Genomic DNA, 22,382 nt, shown 5'->3' on the forward strand with positions numbered 1-22,382 from the left:
TTACAACATGCACAAGCACAACCATGATACAACTAATAGCAAAAGTAAAAACTCATATTGCATCATCTATTAATGTTTTTACTCCATCTCCTTATCCACCTACTTCTTCAATTTAAATGATTTTTTTTTTTTTTTTAATCTACCTTTATCCATTTTCATTTATTGCTTTCATCTATTTGCATTCTTCTGATTTCTTTCATTTGCATGCAATGTTTTCAGTCAATATTTGTGAGTAGTTCTTTATAACCAAGGGTTGAGTGACCCCTAGCTTAGTGAGCCATGACTTCTTACTTTCACCTTGTATGCTTTATGAATGTTCTTGTAATTTGGTACTTGAAGTAGTGAATTTTCACTCATTGAGATTGGCTAAAAGCCATAAATTACCTACTTTTAAATTCTCTCTTGAGCTTTGTCCTTCTCAACTTATTTAAAACTGTATATGGAAGTTGTTTCATGAGGGAAAAATTAGAGATAGATTTAAAAAATATTACAAGTTATTACAATTAAGATATATTTGTTGAAGATAAAGATATGTGATTCAAAACATCTTAATCTCTATAAATTGTTGTTTTGGTTGTTGTTTGATGTATTAATAGCTTTTAAAATCCCAGAACGAGCTGTCAAATATCTTTTTTTTAAAAAAAAAAAATAAATTAATTTCATATCCCATGTAAGTACTAAAAGTGTAACAACATAAATTTAAGTACACATAAGATATACAATTACAATAATTATTCCAAACTAAGCTAAAATAAACATGTTGAATGAAGGAGTTAAGTGGTTGATATGTAAGTACTTAAGGCCGGTAATAAGGGGTCTTAATACCACCTTTCATTGACTCAATCACTCAAGTCTAACATTTCGAATTGAAGTTGAATTTGAGTGGAATTCCTTTTAATCAAACTATAACATATACAAGTAGATTGCAATGTTTGCATTCTTACTCGATTTATATCAGTTATGTTGTTACTAGGTCAATTGTTATTTGGATTCAATATACTTGTTGTTATTGAGTCCACATCGGTTGTCTAATTTCTTTCAGTTGGTTGTGACAAATCTTAAATTCACATATTAATTCAAATGTATGATTAACATCGCATCATTTTCGAGCTGGGTTTGATAGCCTTAATTCTCAGGTAAAATCAAATATAAATGCTGCTGACTTTGTATCGATTTCTCGGGTCAAATCAATCTTTGAAAACTCTAATATTCCCATTATTATGGAAGCTAGTGGGCAAGCCTAGAAACTTCGACATCTTCTAAACAACTGTAGTTGTAATGCCACAATTCATTTCATTTTGTTTTAAAGATTTGGTCCACTAAGAATCTGACATGTGAAATGTATTTGTGAACGAGTGAAATTTCCGACCAAATTTAGCATTAGATTTTAGTTGAATATGAGGAAGAGAAAGGGAAAAGTGAGGAAAAAGTAAAATTAACGAAATACTTTACCAAGTTTAGCATTGCTTTCGTTAAAAAAACAAAAGCTTAGCATTGCTTGTATTCTTAATTATCATACACTCCTTTTCTCATCACTTTATGTTTTCGTTGAACTAAAATTATTTTAATAAACTCGAACATAATTCCTTAGAATCAAGTAGTCTAATTTTCTCCCCTAATCAAGAGCGAGTTAAATGTCCCCAATGTTAGCTTTCATAGACCACAAGTCCACAAGCTTGGGCTCAACATCAAAACAGTGCACGTTCAATTGTTCACAAAAGAGGCAAAAACAGAAAGTTGTCTTGGAAAAAGGCAGTGGTATGGGGGTTGCAGAACTACAGACTACAGAGTACAAATTCAACAAAAATGGCCAAAAAAACTGCCAAAAAAAACCCGAAAAATCAAAGGTTAGCTCCAAAAATTGAATTGGGTAGGCATGGGCAATGTGAAAAAGACTGAAAACTGTGATTTTCTCTCTCCTCCTCATCCTTAACAACAACATTTTCCCATGATATTTAATGACCGTTGGGGGAGTTGGCACACTGTATTTTCTATTAATGCTTCTTCATTCCTACCCAATTAATCCTTAATTAATCTTTCTTCTAATTTTGAATTTCTCTTCTATATAATTCAACTACTATTTTATTATACATGTGCCAAAACCCACAATTTTTTAATGCATTTTTGAGCTGGGTTTAGATTTTGGGCACCTAATTTTCTCAACTATAATTGCATGATTTTTGATTAAATTAGTGGGTTTTTTGAGGGTTTTTCTAAAGATTAAATTTTTCATTTTTTTAATGTATAATTTTGCCGTTTTGACTAGGGAAGAAGAAGGAAGAAGATGACAAGAAAAAGGTTTGGACTTTGAAATTTGATTTTTGATTATTATTATTAAATTAGTTAGAGATTGTTTTTGTTTTAGTGTTTTGGAAGTATAGCTAAGTAGATGAACAAACTTGACGGAAAAACCAAGGATATTGTTGGCAATATTTGTTGTTTATGTGCTGTTTTTTCAACTCTTTAATTGATTTGTTATTTTTCTTAGTGGTAATAAGATTTAGGGGCAAAATTATATTAGCAAGTATATTTTGATTAGTTATGATTTAGGTGAGAAAGTCCACCTATCAAGATTATGTTTTATTAGACATCAAGATTTTGTTTTGATTGATTGAATTCTAATTTGGGATACAAAGAGTTGAATTTTGGTGTAATAGGATCAGAATAGCAATACCGATTTCGGAATTCGAAGCGGGTATTGATAGAATTTTACTAGTGTTATTAAGGAAGCAAGCATTGTTTAGTACAAGTGGGCTAGAAAATTGTAGGCTGCCTGTTTGGTATAAATACAAGACTTTGGGGTTATTGTAGTGTTAATTTGAGGTGTTTTGTTGTATTTGGTGTTGATAATTGATTGATATAGAAGATATGGTTGGAAGTGTTGAAGTCATGAATAATGGTTATAGTAATGGATCAATTCATAATCATAATGGTAATGAGGAAAAGCTCGATGAGCTTCGAAGGCTATTGGGAAAGGCTGACGGTGATCCTTTAAGAATTGCCGGTGTTGGGGCTGGTGCTTGGGGTAGTGTATTTCTAGCTTTGTTGCAAGATAGTTATGGTCGGTATCGTGATAAGATACAAATTAGGATATGGAGGAGGTGTGGAAGAGCAGTTGATAGACCAACTGCTGAGCATCTCTTTGAAGTGATCAATTCAAGAGAGGATGTATTAAGGAGATTGATTCGGCGTTGTGCATATCTGAAGTATGTTGAAGCGAGGTTGGGTGATCGAACACTTTATGCAGATGAGATATTAAGGGATGGATTCTGCCTAAACATGGTTGATACTCCACTTTGTCCCTTGAAGGTTGTGACCAACTTACAGGAAGCGGTTTGGGATGCAGACATTGTTGTGAATGGATTGCCTTCGACCGAGACTCGTGAAGTGTTTGAAGAGATCAGCAAGTATTGGAAGGAAAGGCTCACAGTTCCAATAATCATATCTTTGTCTAAGGGAATTGAGGCTGCATTGCAACCAGTTCCCCACATAATCACTCCCACACGGATGATTCACCGAGCAAGTGAGAAAATCTCTTTCTCCGTCTTTGATTAGTTGTATATAAATCACTTGTTTCAGCCTGTTTCTTATTTATCTTTCCTTGCTGATTTGATGCACTCCATTTAAGTTACTAAATTGTTAAAAACTTGTGGCATTTCGAGCAAAAACATGTTCTTGTTGAATTCTCCCAACAATACTAGTGAGGATTGAGGAAATAAGTTAGTAAAGGTGTGCCTTGGGTGTATTAAATTATTTTACCATTATCATAGTCCTTAACTAAATATAGTTCACTGCAGATTACTTGGAATAGCTTGCACTTAACGTTGTCATAACTTGTTCTGCCTTCTCAGAGTTTAGAAGAAATTGAATGTTCATGATCATGAATTCATGATTAAGATGTCAAGTGGCGACCTACTTTTAAGAAAAGCTTGATGGCAGACGCTTCTCTTTGTGCCAACTGTTTGATAATTGCTTCCTGTTATCATCCTGCTTCCCTTGTTTATAAGGCAACTACATGTTTAAGGAAAGAAGGCAGAAACCTAAAGAAGATGAAAGATGTGCTAATTAGAAAAGTTATGACCCTAATAATTAATGAATGTCATGTTCTAGCAAAATTGCTAGCTATACTGTAGACCCCAGTAGACTTGTGATCTATTGAACAATTTACGTCTCATTTTCATCTAACAAACTCCTAGAAATCAGTTTTATGTTTGCACGCCTTGTTCTATCAAATCTTAATCACAGTTGTTCGTGCATTGCAGCTGGGGTACCGATGGAAAATATCCTTTATCTAGGTGGACCAAATATTGCCTCTGAGATCTACAATAAAGAATATGCTAATGCGCGTATATGTGGAGCAGAAAAGTGGAGGAAACATCTAGCAAAGTTTCTAAGGCAACCCCATTTCATAGTGTGGGATAACAGTGACCTTGTCACTCATGAAGTTATGGGTGGTCTGAAGAATGTCTATGCTATTGGAGCTGGTAAGTTTGACAATCTTCTGGTTATTGGAGCTAACACGTAGTTATATGTTCCTGAAAATTTTGGCTGATGAGTTAGAAACATTTATAATTACATTTTGCTGAAAACCTGGGACATCATTGACTAGTAATGTAGTACTAAAAAAGTGATTACATTTCAATGAGCTGAGGTGCCTTGTTATTTCTGAGCAGTTGTTACAAAGGTATCTTACTGTGAAGTTCATATTAAAAAGGTACCTGAATGTTATATTTTCTGACACTAGTGAATCATTCATATGTGTCAGATTAAATAGGATGTATTGTCAGATTAAATAAAATGTATAAATACAAAATTTGTCACCTAAATCAAAAATGATAAATCCAAGTTCAACCTCCATTGTTTATATTTTCAGGAATGGTAGCTGCCCTCACCAATGAAAGTGCTACCAGCAAATCAGTTTATTTTGCTCATTGTACATCAGAAATGATATTCATTACTCATTTGCTGGCTGAGGATCCTGAGAAGCTTGCTGGGCCGTTGCTGGCTGACACATATGTGACGTTATTGAAAGGACGGAATGCATGGTATGGACAAATGCTGGCAAAGGGTGGTTTGAATCTGGATATGGGTGATAGCATCAGCGGCAAGGGGATGATTCAGGTAATTCATTGCAAACCTTTCGATTTCTATTTTTAGGGGTAGTGATATCATGACCTGTTAGGCTGTTAGTTTTCTGAAGGCAACTGAGGAGCAGCAAGGAAGCTGCATCTTTTGGTCACCATCATTGATAAATACTATGGGACCAGAGGCTTCCGGAAATCCAGAATCCCAATTATCCTTAAATACTTCTACAATCATAACAGTCTGGCTATCTCGTAAAGTGGTCCCTATATATACATTTTAGAAGTAATGTTCTTCAAAAACTTTAAATTCTATATTAAATTTTTAGTTTAAAGACCTTAACTTTAAATGTTCATCCAATTGAACCCGTAACCAAAGGAGGACCACAAGCTCGGGGCTCAATTAATGAAAAAATTCCGGCATATTTCCCAGCAAAATTGGTACTTTATGTGGGGTTAGGAGATAGGACTTAGGACACCTAATTCAGTAATTCTCGAAGATAGATCAGCCAATCTGGACATTTAAGGATCATGCCATCAATGGGATTAACTCCGGGTTGGATTTTTTGTTTTTTTGTTGGTAAAATTTATGATTATGATCAATAAGCAATCTGATAGTTGGTAAGAACATAATGCAAACTTGCTAGCATTAGTTCACTTTGATGGACACTGTTGTCTTAATCACTTTGTATAATGACTTTGAGCTTGAATTTATCCAGGGTGTCTCAGCAGTTGGAGCTTTCTATGAGCTCCTGAGTCAATCCTCTTTGAATGTGTCTCGGCATGGAGAACGCAAGCCAGTCGCTCCTGTTGAGTTATGCCCGATCCTAAAGACACTATACAAGATACTCATAAAAAGGTGATTTTATACACCTGCCAGATTAATTATCTATTTTTGCAAGATACATATTACTGATGCTTAGTTTGTCAATTGCCTGCTGTGATAATATTTACAGGGAACAATCTTCAGAAGACATTCTCCAAGCACTGAGGGATGAGAACATGAATGATCCTCGGGATCGAATTGAAATTGCTCAATCACATGCCTTCTACATGCCTTCACTCCTGGGGAAGCCTATAGATTCATGATAACCAATTTTTTAAATTATGCAGTGGATCAAAGAATGAATAACACTTCCACATCATATATAATGATTTATGAAGTATATTCTTATAATAAAGCTATTATACCAAAGGTCAAAGATGCAGTTTGCATACAAGCAGTATCACCATTGTTATTGCTTATTTAATTGAGAAGATGTAATTGGGAAGATACAATGTTATATTTGTTTGAATCAAAAGTCAAGGTTATATTGTACATCCAAAATTCCAAATGTATAGTGAAATTTGCTTTCAAATAAAACATCAATTCTTTGTAACTTTCCCATCAAAAAAAAAAAAAAAGTGTAATATTTTTCTTTATAAAATTTTGTACAAGTGCCTTCTCTTCTTATTATATTCTCTTGAGATAGTACAAGTATCTTTTTTCACAAAAAAAAAAAAAAAAAAAAAATAAAATAAAATAAAATTCTGTTGAGATTGTAATGCATTGCAATGAAATTTTGTAAATCAGCATTAATATGGTCTACCTCATGCAAGGATATCCCACCTACAAAAGTGGGCTAATAGAATGATTAGACATGATCTTAAGGGGGTGTTTGGTTTATGGGAATTGAGGCTTGGGATTGACAATTGAGAAGGTTGATGTTTATGTTTTTTTTGGTTGGTAAAGGGAAGGGTAACGAAATCTCCACACCAAAGAGCTTCAAATGGGGTTGATGTCATAATCTTATGGTCGTGAGATGCGAATTTTTCCATTAGATTAAGTGTTGCTTGGTATATTCCAATTTTTGTTGTAGGAATGGTAATTGTAAATGATATTCCCATGGTTTTTATTACCAAGGAGGCAAAAGAGTGCATGTACTTGAGATGGGAATTGGGAAGAAAGATACGAAAAGACTAATTGTCATTATAAAAGCAAAAAGACCGGAAATTTATGAGGGTGATATTGAAACTTTGATTTTTAATTCCTGTCAATTTTTGTTACAATCCAAATAGAGAATTATCATTGTTTTATTGAATTTTTCCTAAATTCTCAATCAAATTCCCATTATTTAATTACCAACTCGACAATTCATATTTTCACATTGTAAACACAAATTTTAAATCTGCAAAATATAGATTCAATACAAATGCAACAAAGAATTAATTTTATTATTTGATAATTTTGGGTACAATCCCTAATTTGCTCCTCTGATTCGATCTCCACTGAGACGTAATTCACAACTTGACTTGATTCTTGAACGAGGGCGGTCGAGGCTTGATCTCGATCGAAGATTTGATGCAGAACTTTGACTTATGTTGATGTAGACCTTTAATTTGTTGTTGACGTAGACCTTTGACTTGAATTCTTGATTGAGGGTCGACGAGGCTTGATCTCGATTAATGAATATTTGATGTAGAGGTTGAACAGATGTTCTTGATTTGAATTCCTTCTTTCTTCCGTGTTGAGGGCCGTCGAGGCTTGATCTCGATCTTCTACGGGTGATCTTCTAGAGTAGAACGACACGTCGAATGCTTGTTGTTCTTCTAGGTTTGAGATGTTTTCTCTAAAATGGTTTAGAATATTTGATGAGAGGTTTTCTCTAGAGAGAGGTTTAGAGTGTTTGAGAGGTTTCTTTAAAAAGGTTTTTTATATTTGAGAAGCTTTCTCTGTATTTTGATCTCCTTGTTTACTCTAGGTTTTTCTCTCTAGGTTTTCCTTTCTGTTTTATTTCCTCTCTAATGAACTAGAGAGAGCTCTATTTATAGAGTGACTCTCAGATTAGGGTTTGACATACATTAGAAATTGGGCTTGACAACCCATTTATGATGGTCTAGCTTATATATATATATATTGGGTTTTATAATTTAATTAAATAAAATGGGCTATTTTAATATATTTCACCCAAATTAAATAATTTAAATTAATAGTCAAACCATTAAGTCAACAAATTGACTTTTGATCCATATAATATCCGATGTGGCACTAATATAAATTTTTCGTGCCTACACACATACTAAACGCTCTAAGTCATACCAATTTCTTAGATTCATCTAACCAATTTCTTATAGCGAAGTTGGTGTCATGATTCTATTAGATTCATCTAACCAATTTCTTACTTCCTCTATTTTTTTTTTAACTTGACCTGTTTCTTTTATCATGCTTGCCAATGCAAAAGTTTAACGGTCAATAACTTTAATTATTTATAATTAAAAATTATAAATGTTATATATTATAATAGTATTTATTGAGACGAATTCAGAAAGATCTTACATGAATATTTTTTTCCTTACATATTATTCACAAAAGATGGTCAAAGGAGGGGTGATGAATAGTGTAAAAGTCAAAGCGGGTCAAGTAAAAAAGAACGGAGGAAGTACAACTTATCTTACGAATCATCGATCAACTTTAAATAAAGTTAATTTTTTTAAAAATTACTTCATTTAACAGAAATTAATTTGTCAAAAATAATTAAAAGTAAATTAAAACAAGATGGACCAAATACTACGTTCAAATTACAAAAATAGATATGAGGAACTATTATAAAGGAAAGACAATAAGCTTATTAGGTGATACAAATTAGGAAAATTTGTCTAGAACTACTCGCAAGATGGGGTGATTTGTTAACAACTACCCATTTTTTTTAATTGTTTACAACTACCCGCAAGATGGAAAACGTGTGGGTAGCACTACCCATTAACGTTTTCCGTCGAATTTACACGTTAATGGGGCCCACCATTAACTTTTTCCACCCAATTTATTCCCCCACCTACCTTTCTCTCTCCTCTAATATTCCTCCATTATCACTCCACTCTCTTCAATTGATCTTCAACCTTTCTGAACTAATCAGCAAAAACCATCATCTTCGTCCCTTTTTCAGAAATTTACAGAATTACAGCCCTACCATCCCTGTCTTTGCTTCATCTTCTCCTAGGGTTTTTTGTAGTCCACGAAGTCTCCAGTTTAGGCGGAATGCCACAATTGCATTTGTTTGGATGAAATCGCATAGCTGAATGGTATGAAGAATTGGACATCCTACAAAATAAAATGTCAATTTAGTTATTAAAGCCCGCATTACTAATTCCCATTACTCAATTAACCCCCCAAACCCTAGAAATCAAAACCCCCAAATGTTATTGAACACATAAACCCTAAATTGAAAACAGTAATTTAAACCCTAATTCTTGTAATTCCAATCAATTAAAACTTGTAAACAAACGCGAAAATCAATGAATTAGAAGAAAAGTGTGAGAGATTACCTACAATTGTCTTCAATTGCTTGAATTTTTCAATTGAATTTTTGACTGTTATTGGAGGGAAAGGGATTAAAGAGCAGAGTGGAGAAAGAAAAGGTAGTTGGGGAAGTAAATTGGATGGGAAAGGTTAATGGTGGGCCCCATTAACGTGAAAATTAGACGGAAAACGTTAATGGGTAGTGCTACCCAAACGTTTTCCATCTTGCGGGTAGGTGTAAACAATTATAAAAAAAATGGGTAGTTGTTAACATAACACCCTATCTTACGGATAGTTCTAGACAAATTCCTACAAATTATACATCTGGGCACATAATGAAAAATCTTAGTGCCTATTTGGTTATAAAATAAAACGAAGGAAGTGAAAAATCTACGAGAATGAGAATTGATTAGTATTTTGATGGTTTTTGGTTTACACAAAAACTAAATTTAAGCACGATTGTCCAAAAGATTAGTTAAGCATAATTCATTATGTACTATCAAAAGGGGACGGAGGGAATATCATCGAGCGTATAATATACAAACATATCCTCTACGGGCACCCGACCATTTGCATTTCCGTCCTTGCGTACCACCACTGTTGACGCCGCTGGCGGCCATCACAAACACACAAAAAAAACACCCAAATTTCATAATAGTATAAATTATTAATCGTTAGATTAAGAAGAAAATTCTTAGGTTTTTGAGATACACCAACAATGGCAAATTGTGCGATTCCAAACGAGGGTCTCAAAGATCTTCTCAAACCCTTCTACCAGAGAGCTTCTGAAGCCGAGGTTTGCTTTCTTCTATAATTTTCCCCATTTCTTTTTGCTCCATTTTTCGAATAATTTACCAATTTAGTGATTTTATGAGTATATTTTTCTGATTATTGCTGTCTATTTTGTTGATTGTGTTCATAATTGCTTTTTTTGAAATGGGGTTTTTGCTTGTGATTGTTGGTATTCCTATATTTGTGAAATTAGATTATTTATGTTGAAAGTCATGAATGATCATTATGCTCTGCATTTGATAATTGCTGAACTCTTGAGACTGTGTTGATAATGGGTATGCCGTGAATTATTGCACAAAAAAGTAACTTCCTTTTTCCATAGTCTACTTGGAAGTTTATAGCAGTAACTATTTTTTCAGATGAAATGAGAGGAGATTCTAATAGTGTGTTTATTTGCTTTCAAAGGAACGCCTATCGAAACTCAAGCTTGATACCGTGGTTTTGAGTAAGAAGGGTATGGAACAAAAGCTTTAATTAACCTTGGTACCTTGCCAAAAATGTGGTTGATGTAATATTTCATTTAGTTTCTTAATAGCATTTATGAATAAACAGAATTTCCTGAGGCTGGCAATGAGGAAAGTTCGAAGAAGGTGAAAGAGTTGGAGTTGAAGCTGGAAGAAGTGACTGCAGAGTTAGCCGCAGAGAAAGAGAAGGTCCTTATGCTTAAAAATTGTGTTGTCTTTTCTTCTATGGTTATCCTTAACTTAACGAGATACGAAAGGAACTTTAAGATAATTTTATACTCATGTTGATGGTATGCAGGTTGCTAAGCTTACTGTTGAGAATAATAAAAAGGACTACCGCACGATCCACCTTGTCCGATCACTCAAAGAGGCTGATCTCAAGTTGGAGCAATTGACTACCAAATAGGTGAGTTGGCTCTTCAAATTAATAAAAGACTTACAAGTATACTAGATCATAATATTAATGTGAATCTAAAAGGCATGGTCATGCTGAATTGAAATCATTGGAGAGTTCACATGGCACGTTTTGTCTGTTGTTTTTTTGAAAGTATATCAGTAGTTGGAGTGCTTCTGTTCCCATGAGATACGTTTCCAGGAAACTGCTTGTATAATTTCTAAAAGAAATCTTAATAAATTTTTTACTTATTTGTTGCCCAATTTGGATCTTTTATATGACACCATTGTGGCAATATATCCTTTTTGATGGTTCTTTTTTAATCTGAAAGTGTTCTCTGTTGAAACTTCTTAAAATCTATCAATCAAAGTGTCTCATTTAGTGAAGAATTGCTTGGAGTACTTAATAGTCTGCTAAATGCTTTCCTATATTTTTTTTCCTTCTTAGCTCATACTAGGATAGTTGGATGTAGTCTTCTTTTGACTGGCTAATTAAAATGTGTGCTTAGAGGAGCATGTAAGATATACTCCAATGACTACTTTTTGCCAGACATCATATTTTACATGATTTACTTCCAGGTGGAGGGAATAATTATATGTAATTTCCATGCATTATAACCACATTTAGAACTGGCCACTCTACTAGTCTCCATGGGTTAGAGTAAAGCATACATTTTGGCCATCCTAGATACACCAACTGATGGCAAGATTTGCATTTGTTGGCGATCGGTGTTAGTATAGTAAGAATGTAAGATCTAGCAGCTTCACAGAGTAATATAATGGCACTTGTTGATCATTATATTAGTATTTAGATGTTGTGATGCACTGATGCCTCTGGTTTTGAACATGCATATGAGTAACTCTAGCTGTTGAGCTTTGGGATTGGTAGTGGAGTTGCTTTGTTGAACGTGAATGTCAACTATGGTTTTTCACATGGCAACTGAGATTTCAAGTTCATAAAGAAGTTCCATGTGTTTGCTGATATGTTGTTGTCTTGCTCTTTTAACTCATAACCCAGGTCTTCCTTGCTATCTATGCTCAAATGTTTCTGTTGGTTACATTGACTATACTGTGAAACAATAGGCTTACTAGGCATGCTCGGTTTGTTAGATCAGTCTTGGATGTGTACGCTTTTCCTTATTACTATACTTGTGACCTCCCAATACTGAATATGATTGGGTATTTTGCGAATGTTACAGAAATACATGATTACTGCTCTCATATGTCCATGTGATATTGTTGGAAACATGGTACACAAATTTTTAGTGGAGGTAGACTGAAACAATGGAAAATTCATCCTTTATAAGTAATTGTTTGTAAAACAATGGTGTGTGTTTCAAAGATAAGAGATTTTTACCTTGTACTGAAGACAAAGTTCCACTGAATTTAACTCTTTAAATAATGTTGAGATTTGCAAAATGTGCATCTGTTCATTTTATAGACCAAATTATGTGCATGAAAGAAAGCTTCCTTGATGCTATGCTGATTGCCTTTTTTGCAGGTTAGACAAAGTATAATCTCAAGTTACTTCGGTGCAGCAAGCTTTTGAAGCGCATGCCATGTTTAGAACTGGATCGACTTCAGCGTAATTTTTCTAGGAGTCTGTAGAAAGAAGGGTAGGTAATTAAACTTGCAGTTAGGCTGCAGTTTGAAAAACTTTGAATTGATGACATTGTGGATATAGGTGGGTTATTGATCTTCAAACTTAACAAAGAATGTGAAAATTTTCTTATGGTGTTGATGACTATGTATGCTAGTAATGCTGTTGTCCTCTCTCTTGGGGCTACATTGTAGCATTAAGGCTTTATATAATAGTGTGATTACACTTCTCATTTTTAGACTGCTGGTAAGTATGCTAAGCAGCTAAGCTCTAGTGCACTTCTTTTTTTTTTTTTTTTTGGCAATAGCAAAATAAACCTTACGGCTTTACCTTTCTAATGCGGAACAATGATTTTTACTACTCCCTCCGTTTTTTTTTTCTTTTGAATCACTGTTGATTGCACAAAGTTTTAGGAGTGTTATATAATATTGTGAATGAATTATTATAGTAATAGTAAGATGGGTAATGAAAGAGAAAGTATGTGAGAGAGACTAGATAATTTTATTATTTTAGTGGGGACCATGGAAGAGAGAATAAAATAAATTGAGTGGGGTTTAAAGTAAGAGAGAAAAATGATAAAATATAGTATAAAATTATTAAATATAAAATTGATGCATTTATAAAAAAACACCTCGAAAAGGAAAGTGATGCAAATAATAATAATAAAAAAAAAAACGGAGGGAGTATTTCATCGGTTCCTTTTTAGTTGCTAGACTTTCCTATTAGTTGGAACACTTTCCCATTTTTACGTTTCTTTCTCTCTATCTCTCTCCTACTCACATGGGTCCCTCTTATTTTTCTCTCTATCTCTCACCTCTTTAAAAAAATGTCTAGGAGACCGTGAAAACAAGAGTGTAGCAACTAAAAAAAACGGAGGAAGCACAAACCATGCTTGTTAGAATCTTTTAAATTAGCACTTTTAACGACTTTTCAGCTTCTTGTAATCATTATTAATGGTGAATTTAAATTTTTTCATCGCTTGAAATAGTGAATTTTCACTTTTACTGTTGATGCATTAAATTTGGGCTTAAAATAGCAATTTGATGTGAAAAACATGTTCGAAGCTTGAAAATTATTTTCTTGAATGCACATTGGGGCCAAATGAAAGTCAGACCCAATACATGTGCCTATACGTGTATGGGACATACCCATTTTGATATTTTGAAATTTGAAAGAAAATTTCTTAAAATTGAGCAAAATCTGCTTGAAAATTTCCCATTTTATGTGAATTGTTTGAATTGACTAGAAATTCTAGTGTGCACGATACTATAATCAATTGTGTGGATACTACGTTATACGAGTAGTTAAGTAGAAAGGTGGGACTGTGGGAGGCACACGAAGGGTTTGGAAGTTGAGCACCTACAATAACATTGAAAAAGGATGTGATTGTCCATTTTTTTTAGAGTTTTGGCGGGCTAGGATATTGGTTGCCACCAATCACTGCCCTAGTGTATGTGAGAGCAAGGTAGCTGGTTGGAGCAAGAGTATTAAAGCACCAATAGCAACGCAAGCTGTGGTAGGTGGTTTCGATAGTTGGTTGTTCAAATAAATCACGACACTTGTGCAGTGGCTACGCTCATTGTTCGTCATGGCAAAGTAGTGATTGTGTGAGTTCTCGGGTTAGGGCCTTGGGTAAAAAATAAACCCCAAAGGACTTGTACATATGTCAAAAGTATCAGAGAAATGCCCATGAAAAGCACAGTAATCTTTCTCGTATATTCTCAGATATAGAGTACACATTTATCACCCCCAGAGATATGCAATTTTTTGCTGCAATATCTTAGTCAACTCAGTGAAGAAGTCAAGGATTAACCAATTAATTACACATTGTCTGGTTTGAATCTAGAACATTCTTGATCACGATGCAAGTGTGGATGAAAAATGAAAATAACCCTGTAAGACGAAAAACTATAGAATGATCATTCTTCAATTTGCTGCACATAATTCCAGTTTCACTTATATGCTCTGTACATAAATCATCAGTGCCATTGTAGAACAAAGCGAACATTAAAAGGAAACACAAGAAATGACAGCATCAGAAGACCCTACATATTTTTACCCTAGCAACAATCTGCAATGTAAACTCTGTATGATGTATATTGTCATCAATGTATACCTACAGCCAACTTCTTACCGGGACTTGAAAAATAATCCCACAGCAAGCCCAGACAAAATGAGCAAAACACTGCAGAGACAAAAAGCAGGTTAGAAGAAAAAAAAAATGGATTGTTTTCCTGTACATTTCTAGCTTGTAGTTTTATGAGTTGCTTAGTAGTTTGGTCACTTCCTCAATCATGTTCTCTTTCTTGAGTTTAGAGATACGGCGGACATTGTAAAACTTCAAAATACTTTTTAGTTCTGGCACTCTCATCTTGTTCAAGAAATCAGAATCTTGAGAAAGCTTTGATTTCAGGCTTTCTTTATCATAGGAGGGAAGCTCTTTTGATTCTACATCCTCTGCAATAGCATTCTTTCTTTCAACAGTGTGCACATTTTCTGAACTAGAATCAAGCAGTAAAGGTATCGCTTCTGCGGCTAGAGGTGATTCCAGGCCAAACACTAGCTGCTTCTGCAATGTTGTAGACAAATTACTCCTTGCACAAAGATCACCCCCCTTTGAAACTGTCACTTCATGAGACTGAATACTGGCATTTTTGCTGCTAACTTCCTGAGGTTCTAGCATCATGGGTCCTAAGAGCCTAGGGAGATTTGTGTGAGCTATGTCTCCTAGTATTCTCTGCTGAATCGCTTCTGGAAGAGAACAAACTCCCTCATTAACCAGAAGGGCGGGTGAATTTGATTGTCCGAAGTTAGCTGGTTTTGAAGGGTTTTCCCTCTTTCCACTCTTCTGTGGCATTAGCATCAGGCTCAGGTTAGATTGTCTGACAGCTTTGACATGTTTCTTCTGTACTTTCTGCCCCGACGGTTTTAGAATTGAACGTAAACTGGATTTATTTCTTTGGGATTGATTTTTTTTAAACAATTGATGATGACCTTCAACAGAATCTTCGCTTTCAAGATCTTGCATATTGCAAAGGGAATCAGCAGCAACAAGTTGAATGCTCATATCTATATCATCATCTTTTTCAACCTTTACAATCACTTCTGTCTTTGAAGATACAGGTGAAGAGCTACTTCCATTGTTCTTCGATCCAGTCACACATTCCTCAATTTCTCCATGATGCAAAGCTCTTGATTTTGAGTTCACAATATCATTGTAAGCCTATTGAAAAAATGCAAACATCCAGCTAATCAATTAGAAACTACCTTGTAAAAAAGAAATCAAACTATATCACTAGAATAGCAGATCAACTGAGCATTTTTCCGACACTTCAAACATTCTGAGTCCACAAACTATTAATGCTTATTGATACAGGACAATCAAGCCCTAATTTTGGATGGAAGGATAAATGCTAGCGCACAAGATTAGGTGTTTGCTAATTGCTATAGGAGAAAACCTTAAGCTGGTTGATATAGGAAAATTAAGCCCTGAAGTCCACATAGCTGTCTTGAATTCTGGTCTAATGAGGTCATTTAGTGCAGAGCATCAAATAGTAGATTAGTAAGTGTTCGCTAAAGGAGAAATCCAAAGCAGCATTCCTTCTGTCTCATTTCAAAGGTCTCATTTCTCACAAGTAATCATATTGGGGATAAGGTTGACAATTCATGCCTAACATCTTGATTAATAGAAGGAAAGTAAATAATCAATGCAGGACTCTCAACTCCCAAATGTGGCAAACAACAGAAAGTTCAAAAGCTGGAGTCACAGCTGAAAAACCTGAGGTTATCATTGCAAAAATGAAAGGACCTAAGACCTAAAAACTGGAGATATGATGCATTTAAAGTGAAGGATAAGTTTACCTGCACAGAAGCTATGAAAACATTTTTCCCTGCAGGTGTGCACTCATAAACAACATCTTTCTTTTGCCCAGTCACTTCAACATTAGTCTTATTGATATCTCTAGCCTCAATGGAGTCCCTTGTTACATATCGGGCAGCGTCTGAACAAGATTCTTCAGAAACAGTGGCTGCAGGCTGTTCATCCAAAGAAAACAATAAAATCACTCAGACAGAAGCATGGCCAGCTGATCAAAATATTTTGGACCATGTTAATCTTGCGGTAGAAAGTAGCAATCAGTTCAACATACAGTCTAGAACCAGGATCACATTAGATAAGAGGTGAAAGTCTGATAAGGTGATTGACTTTAAATAGAGAAAGTTAAAAAGCACCTTGCATAGCCTTTCAAATTCTATCGACAGTTCCTTGGACTCTGCACATGACTCAAAAGTTGTTTCTTTTTCCATTTCAGTGTCAATTGAGCCAGAATCTATAAGCAAATTCAATTCATTAGACCTGTCTTCCACCTGTCATGGCAAAGAAAAAACTGGTTGGTGTGTCTTCAAGCTGACTGAGGCATAGAGACAAAATAGCTGTAACATGCGGACTTGATTAGGAATGAATAGACAAACTATTTACTTAAAGTGCAGCAAGTGCACAAAAAAGAGTGACGATCTAGCAAACTAATCCAACACCTCTTCTTAAAACACCCAAATGAGATGTCAAAGGTATCTAACTCAGCCCAAAAGGCAAAGTATTGTAACGTAGAAATTTATGTTATCAAATGATGAAAATTGGACATTATAGACCAAGTACCCAGGATTAAAAATAGCATCTACATAAGATGTCATCCACACAACTGGACTCGGTTTGCTTCAATCTGTAGTACATAAGTTCAAATATTCTTAAAAAAAAAAAAAGGTCTATATTCACTAATAGATTTTCTTTATTATGTTGGCTTTATCACAAAGTTAATTGCATGGATACCTTGCTCTATCCTTGTCATTGTCTTATTAAAAAAAAAAAAATGAGTATCCAACAATGATTATGTATCTTCAACTAGTGGTAGATAATGTCATACACATAAAAAATGCAAGAGTTTTGTGGATGCTGAAAACATAATAATTCTAACAAGAATATAATTTGAGAAAAGACAACAATCAATCAGACCTGTTCATCAGGAGAGGAAAAATTCTGCTCAATTAAAGTACTAATGATGTCATAGATTCTCTCAGTTGGCGCTTGGATTTTTGTTGTGCCCTTGTCATGCTCATTAAGTATTTTCTTATCTCTCGCATTCTTAATTGATTTAGACAGCAGATCTATCTTTCGCTTGAAAGTAGCACAGCAGACTTCATAGGGATCCCTCTGCCCATCTGATTTAGCCCACTTCAGTTGACATTGGAGGATAGCCAATTCATCTTCAAGATCATCAATTTCAGCATCTGCTTTAGCTATCAAATATCGTAGTGCTTGCACACAAGATTTTTCATTTGCTACATCTTCTTCAATGATATCTGAAATAATATCAAAAGAGAATCATTACTCTTATAGGATGACAAAATCAAAAGATAAAATACACCCTCTGCTTTTATTTAGTTGCAATAGTTGACTTTTGCACTATTCCCACACTCCATTTAACTCTCTTTTATGATTAGTACTTGAGGAAAAATTATAGTCACGTGGGGTCTTGTTAGATTTGTTTCAATTTATACTTTCATAATATCAAATTTTAGATTTTTTACATATCGATATTTAGATTTGGCATATGTGATAGAAATTATAATTTGGCAAAATTGAAATGAGAAAAATGTGTTTAGATTCAACATATTTGTCACTGAGTGATAACAAAAAAGACAGAGGAACTACATAGTGTATAAAAACTAATCTGTGTACAATGTGTATATGCAGCAGTTACACCCCAAAATGTGTTTAGATTCAACATATTTGTCACATGTATTATCAAATATAAGTTTGAATTTATGATGAAAGACTTCAACAGCATGTGGTAAGGGGAGGAATTAGATCCAAGGCTCAAAGCTGTTGCGACTGCTAGATGGGATGATTCAGAGCCAACACATATGAGAGAGAAGAGCTAACAAACAAGACTAAAATACATTATTTACCGTATCCGTGGCCAAAGTGAAAATTACAATGCCACCCATGTCCTGCAGGATAATGTATCATAGGTATCAGATGCAATTAGTTCACTAGAGCCACAACAATACCAGAATAAAGAGATTCAAACTCTCACCGCCAGATATAATTCTTGGATAGAAATCCATGAAGTCAAGTAACATATGTCACGCCATGCAGACATCATTAGCTCCATACTTCTGCATCATCTTAACACACTATATCATCAAAGAAATCAAGGAAGAATGTGCTTCCATTAAAAAAATGTGATTCATTCTGTACTGAAAAATGGAAAGTGAATCTCAGAGAGGATAAAAGTTAAAATCTTACATGACATTTTAACTCAGACAGCATCTTGTTTTCCTATGATGGAAGCTGGAGATCTGCCAAAGTATAAGCACTTGGTTTGTCACAAATAAATGCAAATGGAAGACAAATTACAAATTAAAATAAACAGATATTCAATCAATGCATCAGATAGTCTGAAAATTCTGAATAAACATCAATCTTCATTCCTTCCTACATCCTACCATAGATTAAAAAACGACCAAGGGCAAAGATCATCACCCTACATATGTACATAAGCTTAAATTAACGTAGAGCAGTAAATCCTTCTATACTAGTACAAAAGAACATATGCTTCAGAGGGACTCCTGCAAGTATTCTAGGGTTTCAAGAGAATCGTTTTGATAACTTTAAAGATGCAATCACTAATCACTTAATACAACACCTTAGTCGAATTTAGCAAATCTTAATCATCAAACAAATTCTCTCCTTTTTCCTCAAATCAAAGATCACAGGGTTCACGACTACTCGATTATTCAGCCTTTTACGCATAAGTTTGGCCTACCCTGAACCAGATGTCTCCTCCACATCCTAACATCCCCTCCATTGCCCCAAATACCCATTCTAGCCCGATTATTATTCCACTCCACCTAAATTCCTCATTTATACAACAAACATGACTTCTTTGGTTATTTCTTACAAATGATTAATCTTCCTAACGGAATGATATCGACATTATAGCTATAATTAATAAAACCAAAATTGAACACGTTTACATCTATTCTAGGGTAATTTAGGTTAAGCTTCTTACGATAAAGATTTACTCTTCCTTACGCCAAGCTCAAAAACTTTTTCTTTAATTCATCCCAATTAATGTACATCAATTTGAACATTATAACATCTTCAAACTACAGCAGTAAGAAAAAGATTCAAAATTCTAATAAAAAAAAAATGCAAAATTATGAGACAATTCATAAAATAAACAATTTGATCAAATCTGCAAATGCAACTCCAGCAAACATTCAATTTCACTACTTAGAATTTCTGCATGAGTAAAATTAACTGCAATTCCATCACCAAATAACAAAATTAATACATAAATCAAACTCAAAACGATCGGAAAATGCAGCACCAAAAATTTAACTCACTGATTTTCAGAAATTCATCAAATTACCGACATTTTCTTAATTTCACTTCTTAAAATCAATTTCTTTACCAAAAAAAATTAAAAAAAAAAAAGGAAACAATTCAGCAGTTAGTTTGAAGCGTGAAGCAATCAACAATGGAAATTCAAGAACATCAATAAAAATACAAAATTATAGTAAATCAACAAAAGTGAAAATTGTAAAGTCAAAATAATCAGAAATTGTAAAGAAAGAAGAAGAATTGAAGAGAAAAATAAAAAGAGTACCTAGGGTTTCATGAAATTGGGGGAGAAAAGAAAGAGAGAAAGAGAGAGAGTGAGAAAGAGCAAAGTGAGAGTAGAAGCTGCCTGGAACTACGACTAATGACTAGTGAGTGAATTGAATTAGAGAAGAAGGGTTGGCGACGTCAGATTTATTTATAAACTGTTTGTTTTAATTTATTATTATTTTTTTTTTAATATTTGTTTGAGTTTGGGGTCATTTTCTGAACACGTGGAAATAAAGGTAGTATGATGTTGGACCCACTTTATTAAATTCTTCTTCTTCTTCTTTAATTTATCTCCTCGCACAAGTTATGCCTTTGGATTAATTAATGAGGTAGTTCATACTTTATTCAAGTCTAATTGTTGGGATTTTCTTGTAAAAATAATACAGTAGATAATGATAATTAATCTAAAAAAAAATAGGAAATTCATTGCTCGATAACAACGACAATTGGGCGGGTCGGATGCGGATTCATAACTCCATACAAATCAAGAACAAATGTCTTGCTTGGTTAATCCTCCCTCCGCCCCCTTTTGATAGTCTCTTATGGGCAAATTTTAGTCCCAAAATGTTCACCCTATTTGCTTTTTCCAACAACCATTAATATTAATTTTTACCATAATTCCCACCAATTTGCAACAATATTTGTGCAAATTTAAATATCCTATGTAAATTTTGTTTTCCTATGTACTTTTATTACTTTCTCTCTCTACTTTTTTGCATATTTAATGTCAATTTACTTTTTCAATGTACTTTTTACTATACTTATTTGTGTTTATTAATTCCCGTAAAAATTCCCATAAGGGACTATCAAAAGGGAATGGAGGGAGTAATATAAATAGGAGAAATGAAAATTTATGGGAATTGATAAGCAAATGTTATGACTCTATAATAGTTATCTGCTTGGCACATAAAAGTAAAAATGAAAGAAGTGACAATTTCTAACAATTTTTAATTCCTACAAAATATGGGAAGCAAATTACCATAGCAGCTTAACCACTTGGTCGATTAAAATTTATGGGAATTTAAAATTTCTATATTAACCAAACAAACTAATGAAATTCCTAGGAATATGACCTCTCATGAAATGCAACTTCTTAGGAACTTATTCTCGTGTTAATTAAACAACGCCAAAGTATGAAATATTACATAGTACCTAAATTGACAAAATATGACCCTATTATCTAAACCGAGCATAAACATAACTAACTAAAATTGTACTCCCTCCATTTCTAAAAGAAAGTTAAGTTTGCCATCTTAGATGCTTCCCTTTGATGGTTAATTGGTTATACTTACTCAGCTTTTTATTAGTTGACACATTTCATTTAAACACATTTGCCAACACATACTTTCAAATGTATATATAATTAATTGCGTATTAGCAAAAAACATAACTTTTTGATATTCGAAAACTAGATGTTGAGATGAAGCTAACAAGAGTACAAGACACATTTCTCTCGTACATACATACTTTTCATCTAACACTAAATCACAAAATATAATCAAAGTAAGTTATATGAATAGTGCATAAAGTCAAAACATATCAACTAAAACAAACGAAGGTAGTATTTAAATTATTTCTTAGATTTAAATAATTATTAATCTACACATTTCTCTCGTACATACATACTTTTCATTGCATCTATCCACATGTATCAAAATATTTGCATATTCCCAATGTAACTATTGTTATTTACAAAAATATTTACATATTTCCAATGCTCTTATTTTCAAAATTAATTAATGTCATAATATATTTTATATATGTGACATTTAATCATTACTTTTGACTGTCTTATTTTCCTTATAATTAACCGTATAAAACCACTAAGGGGGCGTTTGGTTCAAACAATGGTATGGGTTTGGAATGAGGAATGAAACCTGGGTGGTATGGGGTTGGAACTTGATACTTGATTTCATGTGTTTGGTTTTATCTAGGAATAATAGTTTTCCTTTTAATTTTAAACCTAGGGGGCGTTTGGTTCACGAAATATAGGTATGAGGTATGGGTTTAGAATGATTAAAACCCATACCATATGTTTGGTTGTTAAAAATATGAATTTCAAACCCATACCTCAAACCCATGAGGTATGGGGTTTAGAAACCTT

General features: G+C 33.8%; 3 protein-coding genes across 5 annotated transcripts; 2 read left to right on the forward strand and 1 right to left on the reverse strand.

The window, feature by feature from the left end:
- Positions 1-1,717: 1,717 nt before the first annotated feature.
- On the forward strand, positions 1,718-6,460 carry LOC145608451 (glycerol-3-phosphate dehydrogenase [NAD(+)] GPDHC1, cytosolic). Of its 2 annotated transcripts, none has more exons than XM_081664066.1 (5): positions 1,718-3,523; positions 4,362-4,484; positions 4,874-5,121; positions 5,801-5,940; positions 6,038-6,460. In XM_081664066.1, the coding sequence occupies exons 1-5, from the start codon at positions 2,869-2,871 to the stop codon at positions 6,168-6,170; spliced, it is 1,299 nt and encodes a 432-aa protein (XP_081520192.1). In that variant the 5' UTR covers positions 1,718-2,868; the 3' UTR covers positions 6,171-6,460. The 2 variants fall into 2 exon arrangements, with proteins under 2 accessions (XP_081520192.1, XP_081520191.1); XM_081664065.1 differs by having other exon boundaries at positions 1,723-3,523; positions 4,263-4,484.
- A 3,397-nt stretch (positions 6,461-9,857) lies between these two features.
- LOC145609309 (uncharacterized) lies at positions 9,858-12,944 on the forward strand. The gene is made up of 5 exons (XM_081664822.1): positions 9,858-10,153; positions 10,555-10,603; positions 10,702-10,802; positions 10,912-11,019; positions 12,508-12,944. Exons 1-4 carry the CDS (start codon positions 10,076-10,078, stop codon positions 11,017-11,019), a joined length of 336 nt encoding a protein of 111 aa, XP_081520948.1. The 5' UTR covers positions 9,858-10,075; the 3' UTR covers positions 12,508-12,944.
- A 1,389-nt stretch (positions 12,945-14,333) lies between these two features.
- LOC145608553 (uncharacterized) lies at positions 14,334-20,468 on the reverse strand. Of its 2 annotated transcripts, none has more exons than XM_081664166.1 (8): positions 20,277-20,468; positions 18,911-18,963; positions 18,699-18,780; positions 18,571-18,612; positions 17,615-17,961; positions 16,837-16,971; positions 16,468-16,641; positions 14,334-15,829 (listed from the first exon to the last, which is right to left on the reverse strand). In XM_081664166.1, the coding sequence occupies exons 3-8, from the start codon at positions 18,742-18,744 to the stop codon at positions 14,864-14,866; spliced, it is 1,710 nt and encodes a 569-aa protein (XP_081520292.1). In that variant the 5' UTR covers positions 18,745-18,780; positions 18,911-18,963; positions 20,277-20,468; the 3' UTR covers positions 14,334-14,863. The 2 variants fall into 2 exon arrangements, with proteins under 2 accessions (XP_081520292.1, XP_081520293.1); XM_081664167.1 differs by having other exon boundaries at positions 18,699-18,798.
- Between the last annotated feature and the right edge of the window lie 1,914 nt (positions 20,469-22,382).

Source organism: Chenopodium album, chromosome 23 (assembly GCF_948465745.1).
Source record: "Chenopodium album chromosome 23, dcCheAlbu1.1, whole genome shotgun sequence".
Lineage (NCBI taxonomy): Eukaryota > Viridiplantae > Streptophyta > Magnoliopsida > Caryophyllales > Amaranthaceae > Chenopodium > Chenopodium album.

Bases quoted from the DNA above. Each gene is read 5' to 3' on its own strand.
- LOC145608451 (XM_081664065.1), top strand. From the start codon at position 2,869: ATGGTTGGAAGTGTTGAAGTCATGAATAATGGTTATAGTAATGGATCA. The intron at 3,524-4,262 runs GTGAGAAAATCT...CGTGCATTGCAG, and splicing joins ACGGATGATTCACCGAGCAA to CTGGGGTACCGATGGAAAAT. The intron at 5,122-5,800 runs GTAATTCATTGC...GAATTTATCCAG, and splicing joins GCGGCAAGGGGATGATTCAG to GGTGTCTCAGCAGTTGGAGC.
- LOC145609309 (XM_081664822.1), top strand. From the start codon at position 10,076: ATGGCAAATTGTGCGATTCCAAACGAGGGTCTCAAAGATCTTCTCAAA. The intron at 10,154-10,554 runs GTTTGCTTTCTT...TTGCTTTCAAAG, and splicing joins AGAGAGCTTCTGAAGCCGAG to GAACGCCTATCGAAACTCAA. The intron at 10,604-10,701 runs GTATGGAACAAA...ATGAATAAACAG, and splicing joins CGTGGTTTTGAGTAAGAAGG to AATTTCCTGAGGCTGGCAAT.
- LOC145608553 (XM_081664166.1), bottom strand. From the start codon at position 18,744: ATGTTACTTGACTTCATGGATTTCTATCCAAGAATTATATCTGGCG. The intron at 18,613-18,698 runs GTGAGAGTTTGA...ATTATCCTGCAG, and splicing joins TCCAAGAATTATATCTGGCG to GACATGGGTGGCATTGTAAT. The intron at 16,972-17,614 runs GTCTGATTGATT...TTGCCATGACAG, and splicing joins TTTCCTCTCCTGATGAACAG to GTGGAAGACAGGTCTAATGA.